General features: G+C 36.7%; 1 protein-coding gene across 1 annotated transcript in view; it reads left to right on the top strand.

The window, feature by feature from the left end:
- LOC131431099 (neural-cadherin) overlaps positions 1 to 17,753 on the top strand; it is a 126,609-nt gene that overhangs the window by 27,957 nt on the left and 80,899 nt on the right. The window contains exons 2-3 of the mRNA XM_058596597.1: positions 7,473 to 7,616; positions 15,815 to 15,930. Of these exons, the coding sequence (XP_058452580.1) occupies positions 7,473 to 7,616; positions 15,815 to 15,930 (260 nt within the window). The remainder of the gene's footprint in view (positions 1 to 7,472; positions 7,617 to 15,814; positions 15,931 to 17,753) is intronic.

Below are 17,753 nucleotides of genomic sequence, written 5' to 3'. Positions count from 1 at the left end.
CAATATTCATCCTGTTCCATTTCTGCTTAGAATGAAAATGTGAAGTGTTGTTTTTCAAACTAAGGCCGATGTTTCACACCAATCTTCTCTTACTTCATTTAGTCCTTTTCATTTTTCATTGCTCCGCCGAAAACCCATTCGACAGAAGCACACATAACCCCCTTAATAAGGCTAATTTTGGTTCGTATGCGTCGGCCCGGTTGGTCGTAATGGTTTCGCCAGACTGGCACGGAACCAGTTCTCACCAGTGGAGTGAGAACACGTCCAAACCGTACCAATTTGGTGGCTGAAGGCAAGGTCAAACAATTGAATTTGCCATAAATTTTCCGGTGCTAGCTTGACTTTCCACTGGATATACATATGTGCCAACGTGGGTACGTAAAGTTGCTCATTGAAATTGTTTCGTTATTTACGATTTGCTTACTACCTCAATTCGAGCGGGAGTCCACATTTTTCGAGGCCATTTGTAAACTTTGACGTAAAAGAAACAAGTGAACATTTTATTATCTTCTTACTTTTTCATACAATGATTCAATCAAAAATAGAAAATGAGTATGAATTAGTTTGGTTTGCCATCTGGTCTGGGCTCCAATCTCATTTGATCCTTGTCCAAAAACAAAGAAAAAAAACCTGTTTTAATCCACCTAGTGGTGTAATGATGCCTTTCTCATATCATCGATATATAATACTGTGGTATTCTTCAAAATAATTTTCTTCGATTCCTAAAAACAATAACCGAAATTGGTTTGTTTGACCATCTGCTGATAAAAAAACTATTAATTGGAGAAGATTTCAGGTCGATTTACTAAACTTTTTACGGTTTTTCGTCCTTTTCAGTGATGGTATACAATTTTTAACACACATTACCCTATATTTCCGGATCCGGAAGTCGGATCCAGATGAAATTCAGGAATTACGTGTGGGACCACAGGACCTTTCATTTGAACCTAAGTTTTTGAAAATCGGTCGCGCTATCTATGAGAAAAGCTAGAAAACATATTTTCATTTTTTTGCACATTTTACCTCATAACTCCGGAACCGGAAGTCGGATCCAAACAATATTCAGGAATTTTGTATGGGACTACAAGACCTTTCATTTGAACCCAGGTTTGTGAAAATCGGTTCATCCATCTCTGAGAAAAGTTAGTGCAAAAAAACGTTACATACACACATACGCACATACACAAACACATACACACACAGACATTTTGCGTACTCGACGAACTGAGTCGAATGGTATATGACACTCGGCCCTCCGGGCCTCGGTTCAAAAGTCGGTTTTCACAGTGATTGCATAACCTTTCTATATGAGAAAGGCAAAAACAAAACACATACCAGATTATTGGCATGTTTATGTAATTCGGTGATAGTTCTTGGGTTATTTGTGTCATTATTCCCAAGCGGTGTTGTGCAATCAGAGATAGAGGGACAGAAAAATGTCTGCATCCGCACCAATAAAATCGTTTACTCTAGGAGAATACTGACTACACACTTAGACAAAATTGTTTAAATTTACGTCATCTAAGACCGACATACTCGAGCATTAAAAATGACGTTAATGCTTTCTGGAATATTTTAGGTACCAAAACACGTAAATTTACACGCCCACGTATGTTTGACACATTTTTATTCAAGCTTGTAAAATTCAGTCATTTTACGAATACGTAATTCGTATTCGCAAAATTGAATGGAGTCATATGTGGGTTTGAAAAGTTGCCTTTACCTTTATCCAATATGTTGAGAAACATTTTGATATAGTAGTAATAATTATAGTTTCACTTGATTCTTCTATTGGAAAGTGCTCAAGCATGTTGAAAGAGTTCATGTCCTTGGGTACCATTTAAGCGATATTCGCAGATTATCATCCCATGACCTCCTTTCAGTAATAGCAAGATAGCAAGATGCGTAATCAAGCCAAAATAGTACGGAACAGTTATGTTGCTCGAGGAAAGATTTTACTGGCATTCCTGCACTACAATTTCCCATCGATCGCGATAGGAAACCTTTGCCACCTTTCCTCTTTCAGAAAGCTAACGTAACGAAAAGCGTTTTTTAACACGGTGCACGCGCGAAACAGCTCTTTTTTCTATTTTCAATTGTTTTGAGTAAAAGTAGGGTAGCTCTTGAAAAATCACTTGTTTTGTTCTAGTTTTTTTGTGTGCAATTTAACGAGAAAATCGTCTTCCGATGAATTGTCAAGCTAATTGTTGCTCACAATTTTACCCAATTAAGTTTTTCAGTATCAGAATCAAGCTTATTTGGAATAAATTAGTTCAAATTGTTGTGGTAGCGTATATTGAAATACTTCGTTGAGCAAAATTGGGCGCAATAATTAGCTGTTTTCAAGCTTTTCGAAAGACGATTTTTACGTAAAACAGAAGTGTGAGTGAATGGGAACAAAAATGATTTTTCAAGAGACATCCTACTTTTTCTCCGAAAAATTGGTGTAACTCGATCGAATGAATATGATTTCTTCACACAAAGTTGCTCAAAATAATATTTCCCACAACTTTGCAGTGAAGTGCAATAATTTTAAAATTTAATTAAGAAAGTTAGAATCCTGATTTCAATTCAAACATGGACCACCCTAATGACTTTTTACATCGAAGCATGCGCCAATTGATTACAAAAAACTTTTGCGAAGACACCAACTACAAAAAGAATATTTATTAGCGAAAATATTTTTGTTTTTCTAATTTCTCCTTTCGGACCACTGTGCATTGGTGACAGTAGAGTTGGTCAAATTCAACAGTTTTGCCAACTTGACGTGCGAGTTGTTAGGATTTTTGCGAAATGCAAAGAACATATTGATACCTCTCGCTTCGATGCTATTCTCACAACTGAAAAAGCAAATGTCAAAATAAAACAGTAGATATGATGCTCCTTGCCCATTCAGCACCTTCAACGATTGCAATAGTATTAACTTTGCAGCATCAAACGGTTGCATTCTTGCAATTTGACTTCGCTGCCGCTCGTTCGGATTTAACTAGCTATGGGTAGACCGAGCAAAATGAATAAACCTAGACAGATCACCAGCATACTCGCGATAAAGATGAAGATCCTTATGTCATTTTCACTTGAAGTTGAACATAACACAGTTTCTATCCTAACTGCTGTCAACTGTATGGATTTAACAGCAATTGGGTTAGCGTCAGCTTCAAGTGAAATGGCCGTTAGCTTGACAATTTTTTTAAATGAAAAAATAATCAGTGAATTGGTTTTCAGTGAAATGATTTGATCTCTGTGTAAAGCCTCCATATATAGAATAAAAAGATCTGCATAAAATATTTCAAATTAGTCTTCTTGAAGACCCTCTTCACGATTGCCCAGTAACGTTCGATGGGTCAAAGCTGAGGGCAATTTGGTGGATTGATATTTTTCTCAACGAAATTCATTCCCTTTTCCACAAGCCAATTGAGAGTGGTTTTGGCATAGTGAGCCGACGCTAAATTCCGCCAAAGCAGTGAAAGTTTACTATGCTTCTCATATAAAGGCAGTATTCTCTTCTGGTGACACTCACATCGATAGATTTCTGCATTTATAATACCGGTAGTGTAAAAAATAGTTGACTTCAAACCACAGTAACATATTGTTTGCCATACCAGTACCTTTCGACCGAATTTCTCCACTTGAATCGAGTCCTCCTTTACATAAGTCTCATCGTCCATCAAAACGCACGCATCCGAACACTGCAAAAGACGTGAATACAATTTCCGGGCCCTTGTTGCTGCTCGCTTCTTATGTTCTACACTTTGTTTCGAGATTTTCTGCTTCTTGTAGGTCGTCAGGTGATTTCGCTTCTTGATACGCTGGTTCATTCCGACACTCGTTTCTGCTTATTAATGATGGTTTTAACACTGGCATGATGAATTCCAAAACGCTTCGCCAATTTTCGCACCGCGCCCTTCTCACTTAGCCATGTATCCAGAGCCTTAATTTTCACTTCCTTTTCCGCACCGCACAAACAAGTAAACAAACGAAAACCCTCTTTCTTTTTTAAATGTTCTCGACTTTTCTAAACAAAAGATTTATCACCTACACTATCTTTTAGTAAGATCTTTCTGCTATGCAAGTTTGGCAGTTGTCGTTCGCTGGAAAGTATAAAAAAATTGAAAATATCTTTAGGCAGCTTTTCGATGTAAGGCTTCTTTGCAACTAAACAAGCGTTTTAACCGTATAAAACTTCTAATGGTCGGTTGCTACTTAATAATTTACTTTTAGCAGTGCCAATGTCTCTATTAACAGCATAAAAATCCAGAGAAAAAAAATCATTTCTTTGAAATACGAGATTTCTCATAACAATCACTCAACGGACATTATACCCCGACTTCGATTCAATAGTATGCTTCGAATTAAAATATTGTTTTAAAGATTTATAACGGTTATTATCAGTTCGCATTCACATCGTATTCAAGTCAGTAGATAAAACAAAACCGCTTACGTTCGGGACAGAAGAAACCAAGTACAGTATTGTGTAGTGATCAATAGAACGACCTCGAAATGAGTGAACCAAACGTACAAAAGCTACCGCCGACACGAAAGAATACAATTGTTGTTGACTTCAGACAGTACAAAATTCGACCTTCCGGTTTGCTTGAAGGTTTGCTTAAGGACCAAATACATCTTGACATTAAACGTGTGCATTTACTTAAATGCAATAATACCAATAATGTTTTTTATATCCAGTTCTATAAAGAGTTGGATGCAATTCAATTCGCTAAAGACAATAATAATGTGCACTATGTGGAGCATGAAAATATCAAGTACAACATTCCAGTGAATATGAAAGATAGTGCTATAGAAGTGCGTGTGCATAATCTTCCCTCAAGCGTCATCGATCATTATCGGTATTCTAAATGGCGTACGTTTGTTACGCATGCGCTTGAGGAGGCCTATATCTTCTTATGTGACATTCGGTCAGGATACAAGAATCCCGTGCAAATCACTTGTTACCTATGACAATCAGATGGCCACATGTCAGTATTGCCAAAAAGCTGTTCAGTACGGTAAGCCATGTGATAAACTGGACAAAGAGACAACGGTTCTTCCTTCACACCAACCCCAAGCAACCCCAGTATATCTGTGACAGTCACCAACAACAGAGAAGTATCCCCTTCAACGAAACCATCCAACGTATCCCCTATAGAACAAAGTACATCAGCTGCAGTTAACAACTTACTATCCAACCAACCAGCAACTGCAAACAGTGCACAACAAGACGCATCTACAGCAACTAACAAACGAAATCAACAACAATACCACCGATGTGGCAATGAATGACGAGACGAACCGCGAACAAACTGCCCCTCGATCCGCGCAGGAGGAGAATGGAAGCTCCCCCTCCCCCTAGAAAAAGGGTGACTACGAGATCCAACTTAAAAAAAAATCTAAAAACTCAGCTAAATCGGCAATGTGAAGCTTGTACGCAAATAGGCCTGAATAAAATATCACTAAAAAAACGGTTTTTAAAACAAAATGTAGCGTTGGGAGAATCAAAAATGTTTGTTTCCAATTGTAATTAATTGATTATGCAATTGATTGAAACTTGGACAATGTGATTAAATATTTATTAAAATTAAAATTAAATTAAATATATGTGATGTTGTTTCTCAAGATTTGTAATGAATGTTAGGTTACAAAAAGAAAAAAAACTATAAATCTTTTTTCAATCTGAATCAGATGTGATGATCGTTATGATTCCTTTACTTTTATTGTTTTGGTGGTCCACCCTAATTTTTTTTTGCAACCAGCGGGTCGTTGACCAGCTTCGATTAGGTAAGTTTGGTTACAAAATTTGTCTAAAATTACATCACGCGACTTTTTTAACGAAGTCTATGGTAGATGGCGCAATAATATACGGGAGTTACCGACAATTCACGAAATTGCTCTGCTTCCCACTTTGCACAGTATTCCCCTAATCGTATTGAATGACTGCTAAAGTCCAGCATCGAAACGTCGAAGTTATGACCAAAACAATGCCGAAGAACATTTTCAATGTCATTTGACTACAGTTTATTGCACCAAAACAACTCCATAGGAAGGTTCTAATCAGTTGAATCTGGGAAGTAGTGGTATTCGGACCGGGCAAAGATTGTGCACAAACCAGTATGTTTCATCAGGAAACTTGCTAAAAACACCAACATTCTTGAAATATCCATTCTAAGAGTCATCAAAAAGGACTTCCACGCATCTTCCACAGCAAGGAGCGACACATCAGATTTTACGGTGCGGGTGAACGAACGACAAATGACTTGTTCGAGGAGATTGTTTTCTTTGTTGGAGAAGGTAAATCGACAACTCTGCTCTTCAATGAAAAAGGCTGATCTACATCGATATCGTGCTCAACAGTTAAGCTGATTGGTTCATTTCACCGATGTCAGAAAACTTGCCCATTTTTTCTGCCGAACCATGTAGTTCAAACTTTGAATAGATTCAGATAGTGAATTGTAAACGACATTTACGTTTACTTTCTAACATATCAGAGACTAGAATGATTCGCATCGCTGATGCCTAAGTTCGTCTCCTCTGGAAGAAGGTAAAAGTTCAGATACGATAAGTCTACTGCTTACTTAAATGACTCTTGTCACGTCTCACTTTCCGCACTTTATCTTCACATCCTTGCTCTTTCTTGAGTGGCAAGATTGAGTTTCTACAGAAATCTGTTTTATTCATACGTTCCAATTTATGAATATAGCTGTAACTTGGACACACCTACAAGAACTCACTGCTCATTACAACACAAATGCGTTTGAGCCGAACTTCAAAGGACCAACAACCACGATTCATGCAAATACATGACAAAGTTATTTTACCTAATAAATGCATATTTGTTAGATAATTCAAATAAAGCAGAAAACTGCAATGGGACACAATATTCAAACTGCTCCAGGAATATTGCCAATTGTACATAAAAACATACATTCATGCAAATACACATGACCTATTTGAGTCTCCATCACAGGAAGAGACTGAGAAGGAATAGTGGAACAATGCTTCGATTTATCGAACCGATTAGCTAACGATTCCGAAACTAATTCCATCTTGAAGTATGATGCAAAATGGAATTTTGTTCTATGTATTCTTGAAAAAATCCTTATTTGTTTAAAATTTTATTTTTTTAAATTAGTTAAAAATAACAATTTTAATGGTACACTTTTCAAAACAGTAAATATTTCTTGTTTTAGAGCAAGAAATGGATTAAAAATTACGCTTTTCACTCTTATAGTCATTGTTAAGTGAACTACTTTCATTATACACTAAGTCTGTTTATTTTCAGTTCCAATTTTGTAGTGGGATCAAAAGAAAATAAAACGGTAGATGATTCATTTCGACTGTAACTTTTATTTGTTGAAGAAGAAACAATCATTCAACAAACAAAACGAACCAACTGAAAGAAGTAATCAACTGCTATCTGCGACCAGCTTTCAACCGATAACTGACTTGTCTTATTTTTATCTTTCTCATTCCACCAGTTACCAAATTCATCCGTATTGGAATCGCAGATAAGAATGACAATCCACCGTACTTCGACAAGGCTTTGTACGAGGCGGAAGTTGATGAAAACGAGGACATCCAGCATACCGTACTTACCGTCACCGCCAAGGATCACGATGAGTGTAAGTACTTTCGGACATGAATAAAAAAAAACTAGCAGCAAAACCTGTTCAAAGATATGAAAGATGAAAGCAAAATCGTTGTCAACTGGAACGTGTGATTTTAAGTCACCATAATTAACATGTTTTGCTAAATTCACCACACTGTACCCGTGATGACATTTCGTGTTTTTCATGTGACAAACGATTCTGGTCTCGGCAGTACACAAAGTTCCGCTACTGTACAGACGCTTTTCCGCACAGAAACACAGAAGAAAACAGGTCAACCAACTTGTAGCAAGCGTAAACTCTGGTAATTGTAAGCCCTCTGCCGTGAGCTTTTCCGTTGTACCGAAGCGCGATGACATCTTGCTGGAAACAGTTAAGTAAATGTGCAGAGCATTTTTGTTTTCTTTGTTAGTGGCAAACCAGAGGATTGAGGATTTAGTGTTTAATTGTTCGATTGAAAATTAATTTTTTTTTAAATATAGTGTAAATGGCACTTTTTTATTTTTGTTTGATAATATTATACGAACATACTGTGAATCATTGTGTGAATCGAAGCAGTTCTGGAAGGAACCTCAAAAATCATACACAGATAAAAATATTTTGTGAATTTACATTTATTTTCATGCACATATTTGGAGCAGGTAATTGAATGGAATGTTACATTACAAAACTAAGCGATTTGTAAATATACAGCCTTGTTCGATGAAAAACTAAATGCATTTCAATGTAATTTTACATCAATCGTGGTTTTAAATCAGATTTTCGATTCAACTGATGTCTGTTTAATAGTACAATTGGTTTACATGTCGTGTAAGTTTCATCTTTTCTTTCTGTGTACTCTTCGTCCAAAGATTTATTGTGATACTAATAATCTTTGCAAATTGAATGTGAATTTTGTTCAATTGCGACAAAATCCGGAGTTAATACATTTTTTTAATAACTATTTATTGGAATATGAGTTAAAATTAAATTATTAAGATTTAAATTGGGTGTTCAGCCACAAGTGGTGGCTTTTCAGCCCTATTATATACATGATTCGATTATTACCATGAGGACATCATTTGCTTCCGCAATTCTGAGGAAATTGTGTAGGGAAAATTCTAAACCTACTTGTATTGTGAAATGGGGAAAAGGAACTTATATATTAACTTACTAACTAATACAGAGAGCGAATCGAGCTACGCTCGAACCCTGCGGAACACCGGCTCGTAAGCAAAGCAAAGTCCTGGCATTACATTCCTTTTGTGGAATTTGGCCTTGCTGTTTCAACAGACTTCGCAGCCGATTCTTAAGGTACAGAATCATTGCATGGATAGTACTATGGATCCTACTGACACAAAGAATCCTTCCAGGTCGGGGCTCGAACATACGACAACTGGCTTGTAAGACCAGCGTCCTATGCATTGAACCGCCAACCCGGCTCGTACGGGTAGCAATTCAGATTTACAATTCTAAAAGCTAACCTGAAGAGTACAATCAGTTCAATATTTTGAATCATTTTGATCAAATAAATAGGAAACTGGAAATCAGACATTTTTGCTATCAAACCTTTGTGCCAAACACTGTCGAATGCTTTTTCTATGTCTAGAAGAGCAACTCCAGTGGATAACCCAGAAGATTTTTTTGCTTTTATCATGTTCGTTACTCTGACAAGTTGGTGAGTAGTTGAATGTTCATGGCGAAATCCAAACTGCTCTGGTAAAAAAAATTGTATTTTCAGTTATATGAGACATCATTCTCAACAAGATATTTTTTCCAAAAAGTTTACTGATAGAAGAAAGTAAGCTAATTGGTCGATAACTTGATGTTTCTGCTGGGTTTTTATCAGGTTTGAGCGTTTTTCCATCCTTTTGGGAAGTAAGCTAATGAAAAACACTTGTTGAAAATTTTAACCAAGAGTCTCAAGGCAACATCGGGAAGATTTTTAATAAGAATATTGAAAATTCCGTCACTACCAGGAGCCTTCATGTTTTTAAGTTTCCTAATAATTGACTTAATTTCATCAAAATTCGTCTCAATAATGTCATCTTGTAATAACACTTGAGTTGAAATATGAACATATTTCAGTGAGACTTCATTTTCAATAGGACTCACAACATTCAAATTGAAATTGTGGGCACTCTCGAACTGCTGAGCAAGTTTTCGAGCTTTTTCGCCATTTGTATTAAGTATTTGATTTCCTTCCTTGAGAGCAGGAATTATTTTATGAAGTTTCTTAAGAAACCTAGAAAGTTTCCAGAAAGGTTAAGAATATGGTTTAATTTGTTCAACTTCTTTAGTGAAATTTTCATTTCGCAAAAAGTAAATCTATGCTTAATTTCCTTTTGTAAATCCTTGACTATGTTTATCATAGCACGATAACGAGAACGTTAATATTGTCGTCGACGAACATTCTTCAACCGAATGAGCAGTTGAAGATTGTCATCGATGATAGAAGAATTTAATTTAGTTTGAACTTTGGGAACTGAAAGATTTCTAGCTTCGATAATGTAATGATTCAAATTATCTATGTCCGCAGAATTTTCTAAAATAGTTTCATGATTCACATGAGTTTTAATGTGAGTTCTGTAATCCAACCAATTAGCTCTATGATAGTTGAAAATAGAACTAATTGAATTAATTAAAAAGTCGTTGGAAAGTCTGAATGTTACAGGAAGATGATCTGAGTCAAAGTCAGCATGTGTAATCGGTTCACTACAAATGTGACTTTGATCTGTTAGAACCAGATTAATTGTAGACGGGTTTTTCAATAAAGAGAAACAAGTCGGATTACTGGGATGAAGAACTGTGAAGTAACCAGCTGAGAGTTGATTATGAAGTATTTTACCATTACTGTTATTTTCCCTACAATTCCACTGGGCATGCTTAGCATTTAAGTCCCCTATTACGAAAAATTTCGATCGATATCTTGTGAGTTTTTGCAAATCGCCTTCAAATAAATTTAATTGTTCGCCGGTGCATTGGAATGGCAAATCTGCTCCAGCGATGAAATAAATTCCATGAATGGTTTCAACTTCGATTACCAAGCTTTCAATAACTTTAGTATTTAAAGAGGGTAAAATTCGATGTTTAATTTGCCGTTGGACAAAAAAAGCAACTCCACCACCCATTTCAGTAAACCTGTCAAATCGATGAACCACATAATGTGGATTACTTTTCAATTTGACATTTGGTTTAAGAAAAGTTTCTGTCACAATGGCAATATGAATTTTGTGAACTTTGAGAAAATTATGAAATTCATCTTCACTTGATTTTTAAGACCGAGCATTCCAATTTAAAATATTCAAATAATTATTCAACATCACTGTTAAATTTTAAATTCATTGCCATCCGATTTGAAATGCTTCGAAAAGTGATGATGTCGAATTCATCCGGATGATCATTTGAAAAAGTTGATCTTGTAGGTAGATCATTTTATTTTCCGTTATATCGCCTAAATCGACTTCGTTTAAAGAAGCGAATGACATTGAAGGAATATTGCCATTAGAACTGTCATTAGAAGAAGATGATTTGGCCGATCTACCTATTAATAAATTGTTTTCGTTAGAAACTGAACTGCACGGCGTTCCTGTGTTTTGATTATTTACATCAGAAGAATTAAGCGGTTCTATCTGTTATCAAAGCATAACTGTCATTAGAAGGAGATGATAACCTGTCAATAAATTGTTTTCGTTAGAAGACGAATTGGAAGGCGTGTCTGTTTTTTGTTTTAGATACGAAGAAAGAAGAATTAGGCGTGGCATTTGCAGGTATGTTCTGTAAATTTAAGGTCGTAGATTTGACTTGTTGTCTAAGCGAATGAGCGTGTAAAATTTTTTCTCTGACAGTACATTTTAAATAATTGGATTTATGATTTCCATCGCAATTTGAATATGAAAATTTATCAGTGGTTTCATTCATTGGACAAACGTCTTTCGAATGCGATTTAACACAATTCAAACACCGCACGGAGAACCCTTCGATCATAAAATTGCGATATCACAGTTTTTGATTTTTACGATAATTGATTTAACTAATTTCTTTTTGATTCAACCAATATGGTTTTTGATTTGCATATATTCAAGTAGTTGAAAAATATGTTGTTTTGAATGCTGTCAAATGCCGGAGACAATTGAAAGCAAAACAATAATCGCAATGCGAAAGCAACAACTTTTTTAGTTGAAATCTGTTCGCGTCGCTTCAAAATGTCAATGAAAACAACATCGATGGTTAAAGCGTTTGGTGAAATTGTGTTCATTTGATTTGAGAGATTTATGATTCCATAACAAGTGTTTATCTAACAGCGGTGTTGTGATAAAGTTAACCTTGTTTAAGATGAAAAAGATTTGGTGACAAATTAGAAAATGTTAATGAATGTTCATCTCGTAATCTTTCAGGTATGCGCCAAAATTTTATGCTTCAAAATCGATCATTGATTTACTTCCAGCAGACTGTTTTACTTCCAGCTGTTTGATACCGAAGATGATGTTCATGCATTAGCAATAAAACGCTTTTTGACATGAATTTAATTTATAAAAGTAACAGGAACGAAGGGTTTCAAACACACAAAACGCACTGCGTTTGAATGGCGCGTTTGAATTGCTGTCGCAAAATTCCAATTCCCAGCGGTTGCTTAACCCAAGCTCATATAAATTGACTAAAATTATCAGTGCACCCGTTTGAAGGCATCATCTTCCAATACTCATTTTAGTTCAGATATATTTTGATTATTTTCGCAAATCAATAACATCGTTCGAGTTGATTCAACTATTTGCAATGTCTAGAACAAATAAAACCGATTTGTTTTTCATCTAACAGAATTTTGTTTCAATAACAACACCAGTTATTTCAACTAAAATATTTGTTGAAATTGAAAGGTATGTGTCCTCACTAATTGACATCATTTTTTTTTTCAAACAGTTAAATTAGTTGTTTCTACCATCGTTTCTGCTAATCGAAAAACAAAAATGACAGTTTAGTTGGAACAACAATCGATTAGTTGTACCAAATTTTAACCAATCGAATTCAGAAAATCAACTAATATTCTGGTTGAAAAGGGATCGGTGGTTCCGTGCGTATATCCATATGACAATTTTTGGTTCCATGGCAAAAGCCTTGGCAACGACGATATTGCGTTAAGTTTGCAATACCATTATGCCGTTTATGTTCCCAGTGAATTTGTGGGAAATGAAACGTACTTTTTCAAATTGTTTACATCACTTCGATTGAAGTGTATTAAGTTCATGGGAAATTCCAGAGCGCGGTTTAGAAGTACCATTCGCTCTTTTTTTCCTAAGTATTACTTGAGAAGGGGAAAAACCAAGCAATTCTTTTAGTTCACTTTAATTTCATCAGTACTTTGATCATTTGATAAGCCTTTCAAGACAGCCTTGAAGGGTCTGTCTGATTTTATATCATATGAATAAAATTTATGAAGTTTCTCGGACAAATATCGGATAAGACATTCGTAATCTTCCAATCCATCATCCAAGACTCGACATTCTCCTCTTCGTCCGATTTGAGATGAAACTTTTAATTCCAAGAGAAAAGTAGAAAGCTCAGTACGGAATGCTTTGAAGTCGGAAATCATCACCGTCACTGGTGGCATAGATTGTTGTTTCTTCCCAGAACGACAAGCGTCCATTTTGGGAATTTTTGAAGAATTTTCTTCTATGTCGCTACAATCGGATTCAGGAAGAATCTCGTAAATATTGTTAGACGGCATAGAATCAACGGAAGGGAAATCCGTGTGTTTTATTTTTACATTCAGATTCTATAGGATCTTGAATGTTATTAGAAAAATGTTGAATAACGGATTGTGATTTATTATTGAATTATTTTTAGCATTAGGCTTGTTGCCTTTCCGGTTGGACGCAGGCATTTTTGAAATTTGAAATTAAATTAACTAGGCTAAAATTAGTCTTCGATTAGACTCCTAGTTTGGAAAAGTCTTGATAAATACTGATTTTGTGGTAGTATTAATAAAGACTGATTAGTTCGAAGAATAGTTCTTTGAATAGCTAGCCTTAAAAAAGGCTGATTAATTTCTTAGTCTTGAAAAAGACTGATTATATTAGAATATCACTCTTTGTATTGCCGTGAGAAAGGCTGACTAATTGTTAGTCTTTAAAAAGACTGCTAGTAATTCAGGTAACCTTGAAAAAGACTGAAACCTTGAATCAATGAAACTATAGGTAGCCAGAAAAAAATTCCAGGAGCCAAGAGCTATACGCGTTAATATACTTTTTACTCTCTATTGTTCAACGTGTTACTCTTCCATTACTGACCAAGGTCCAGTGACGTTAAACTAAAAACAGAAATTTCATGAAGGCAAAACATTTTCTTTTTATGGAACCGAAGCATCGGCCCATTCTCTGATCAAAGTGACAATGACGAAACCAGCCAGAAACGCCTCAAATGCATTTTCCATCCGATGGCTTTTGTTGGCAAGTCAAGTATTTCCTCTGTTTCGGCTTGTCCGCCTTCTCCGCCGGAGAAGGCTGCCGGTAGCCTGACTGACCGCACGACTGTTGGAAAGCAATCGAAATAAAAAAATAGAAAGAAAGCAAAGAGACTGGCTTTCACCAGTGGCAAAAGGGCGGATGCACTCGAGTGAAGATAAATTATTGTTGACATTTATGCTTTCCGAAATTGGAACATCATCCGTGTCGGTCGGTGTCAGGAAGCCACAAAGGCGTACATCGCACATCTAGGATTTAGTAGACCATAACGGTTTCTGCACTAGGAATCATGGGCTGCAGTGGGGATGGCTTATCCGGAAACACTTTCAATTTAAACACACTCTCACACACACAGGTTTATCTCCGCAACCGGTTAAGGATAGCATACAGTGCTGATTGAAGGAAATCAAAACTAAATCAAACAATTCCACGCCCACTTCGCACTACGTCCCCCATTTTACGCCCTTTCCAATTGGGGTCACTGCAATTTAGGCTGTTGACAAATCCGATATCGGTCCACTGTTTGCTTCCTTCCTTCCGGTTCCCACTTGCGTGGTACCGCATTCTATTATGAATGCAATGGCCCATGCTATCTAGCGGATTCGATCCCGGCCGTTCCGATCCGAGTCGATGTGTGCTAACATAATAATAGGGTTCGGATCTAGCTGGCGCTGTGTTTGAAAAGGATTTGGTTGTGCTCGATGCGTGCCGTTAGTTCATTGTGTAGATTAGAGATCAAATGTTTCCCACATAGAAAACTGTCAACCTATTGTGCGCTCCGAAATTTTCCCAACCAACAACAACGGATCGGGGCTTTAGCCCGCTGTTCGTCTAGCAAAATGCTCGCGTTGTCAACGGATTGGACCTTTGATCAGCGGCGTAATCTAGGATTATCAAATGTCAAGTGGAATGTTTTTGCCGGATTCAGGATAACTATTCGAATATTCTAGTTAATACAAATTTATGTGCAATTGATGAAACTTGATTAGCTTGGGATGAAATGTTCATACTGTGGACATTCACTAACTTTTATGCGTGGTCTATTTTTTTTAGATCTCGTTTCATGCAAATAACATAGAAAGTTAAAACGCCAGAGGGATTGAAAGGCAGCATGTTTTTTTTTGCCTGTGTGACCCACGTACATTTGTACAACCGCGCACCTTCGTCAGTCCGATTCAACCGAACCAAGAAGGGTAATTTGAACAGACCTCGTAATAATACGGAACAAAAAACACGAACTGTATTATGAGGTTGAATAAAAAGCACTATGTAGTTGCGTTGACAGAGAGATCCTATTTGGTTCCAAGGGACGTGATGTTTGTTTCAACCTTGGTTGTACCACCATTTAGGTGGCTGTACTTTGAAAACAGCAGCGCATGTGGGCACACTAGATGGCGTTTCGCGGTTATGCAAAGCCGGTAAATAGCATCAGGTTTCATCCATTGCTAGAACACGTGAAAAGCCTTGACTGCTTGAACTTGGATTTCTTATGCTACCACAATACCGGGCTTTTCGGTGAAAGTATAATCATAACTCCTACCGAGAGCTCCGGGCATCGTCTTAATGATTCTGTGTTTTGAATAGGTTCGTTTCCCACCGGTTCCAGTTGACAAGGTGGCTTATCCGCTACATCATTGTGCGTTGATGCGGGCGTTTTTTTTCTCTTTCTCTCCCTCTCTCTCTCTCTCTCTCTTTCACCTACCAGAAGTGCTCCTGGTGCCACTCGGTCCAAGCTGACAATTCTATAATTTTTGTTTTTCTTCTCATCCACAGCCTCGCGTATTCGATATGAGATCACGAGCGGTAACATAGGCGGTGCCTTTGCGGTGAAAAATATGACGGGCGCTATCTACGTCGCTGGCGCCCTGGATTACGAGACGAGAAAACGAGTAAGTATTCCGACGGATGACAGCCGCGCTGAACCTTCCCGGAGGCAACTGAATGGAAAGCGATTATTTTTCTTATTTGACGAAGACGCGCTCTATTTTCCGTTCGTGAGACCGGTTCTTTTGTGTTGGAACTTATGTGCGGATGTGTGAGCCCGTTGGTATATGGCATATGAGTATGCTTCAGCCGGAGAAAATTGTATTCGGAACTTCAAACGATAACGAGCGAACCGATAACAAGCTGATTGCGGTGGCGGCAGTCGGAAGTTAGTGTTCACGGAAAAGTTTCGCGTCATTAAAGGGTTTCTCCCTGCCCTTTCTCACCCGATTTTGATTATGGAAATGAAATTTGGCTTGGATTACTGGTTTTAGGCTTGATTTTATTTGAAAACCGCTTCAGATTAGAATTTTAACCAGGCGTACGTTTAGATTTACTGTTATTTACAGTTACAACATACTGTTATGTCGCTTTGAAAATTGGATAATCCAAAAGCGTTTTCGAGTGACTTTAACACCGTATGAAGTAAAAACTCGCGTTAAAACTTCAGCCGCTGTGCTTTTTGTGTGGGAAGCCTGGCGTCATGCTTGAAAACAGTTTATTTTCATTACTATTAGATATGCTTTTCTAATGAGATAATCGTTTCGTGTGAAAAATGTCATCGAGCTGATCATGATATCGGTAAACAAGTCACATTATCATCAAATGTTCTTCGAATCCAGCACAATAATTTCAACCGACTTTCAAGATACACTTAAAAATTAGCGTTTTCTGTTCATAACATCAAATAGCACATAGTTTATGTTGTTGAGTGTCTTGCTTTAAAAAGCGAAAATCCGTAAAATTCTTGAATTTGTAGGGGAGATCGGGGCTAAGCTGGACACTTTTAGGAAATTGAAAAATGCATCCATTACAACTAAGTTTTTACCCAAGTTATCTATACCGTTGTATTACTTCAACCTTCAATTATAATTCCCAACTTTTAGCTTAGAAAGATATGCATTTGTTTCCGTAAAAAGTCGTCATGAAATGACCAACCCAAAACCCAAAATTTCAGAAACTGCGGGTCGAAACCGAACACTTCTTAAATTAGAAAAACACACCCATTATTCCTAGATTTTTACTCAAGTTTTCCACACAACTTCAACATTCAACTACAATTCCCAATTTGTGATTTGGAAAAGCATGCATTGGTTTAGGTACTAAGTCTTCTTGAAGTGATCAAACCCAAATCAAATATTTAGGAACTGCAAGTCTAATCCAGACTACCTATGGGGCTAAACCGTAGTAAAAAAGTTTCACACGAAAATTAAGAACGAATACAGTAGGGCGCCAAATCTTAGGATAACTTAATGAGCGCAAAGGTTTCAACAATCGTACTCGCTAAGAATATAGGTATTGTCTCGAAACTTCACGCTCTCCATTACCAAATAATTGATGCTGGAATTGATTTTAGAGTTTTTATTAAAGACTATTTGAAATTGAGATGTAGATATCAATATTTAGGTACGTTTCAAGAATCCGTTGAGAATTTCAAGTAGAAAATTATAAGTCAGATTGAGCCCCACGTTTTTGTTCGGTTAAGCCCCGCTAAGACAATGCATTTTTGAGATGAAATAATTATTTTATTTTCCACTTAATCAAAGGCACTCAATGATCACTGGATTCAAGTACAAATAAACATTTGAAAGCACTAATCAGACCGTCATTACAATGCACAGAAATCAAATATACTCAAAAAAAAACCCTTCTTAATCCACCTAGTGGTGTGATAATGCCTTTCTCTCGTTTCATAACAGTCTCATGAAAATATATTTCATACTTTTAT

The sequence above is a fragment of the Malaya genurostris genome, chromosome 2 (assembly GCF_030247185.1).
Source record: "Malaya genurostris strain Urasoe2022 chromosome 2, Malgen_1.1, whole genome shotgun sequence".
NCBI classification, from domain to species: domain Eukaryota; kingdom Metazoa; phylum Arthropoda; class Insecta; order Diptera; family Culicidae; genus Malaya; species Malaya genurostris.
The sequence above is the reverse complement of the archived record's forward strand: the minus strand, read 5'-3'. Positions and strand labels throughout refer to the sequence as shown.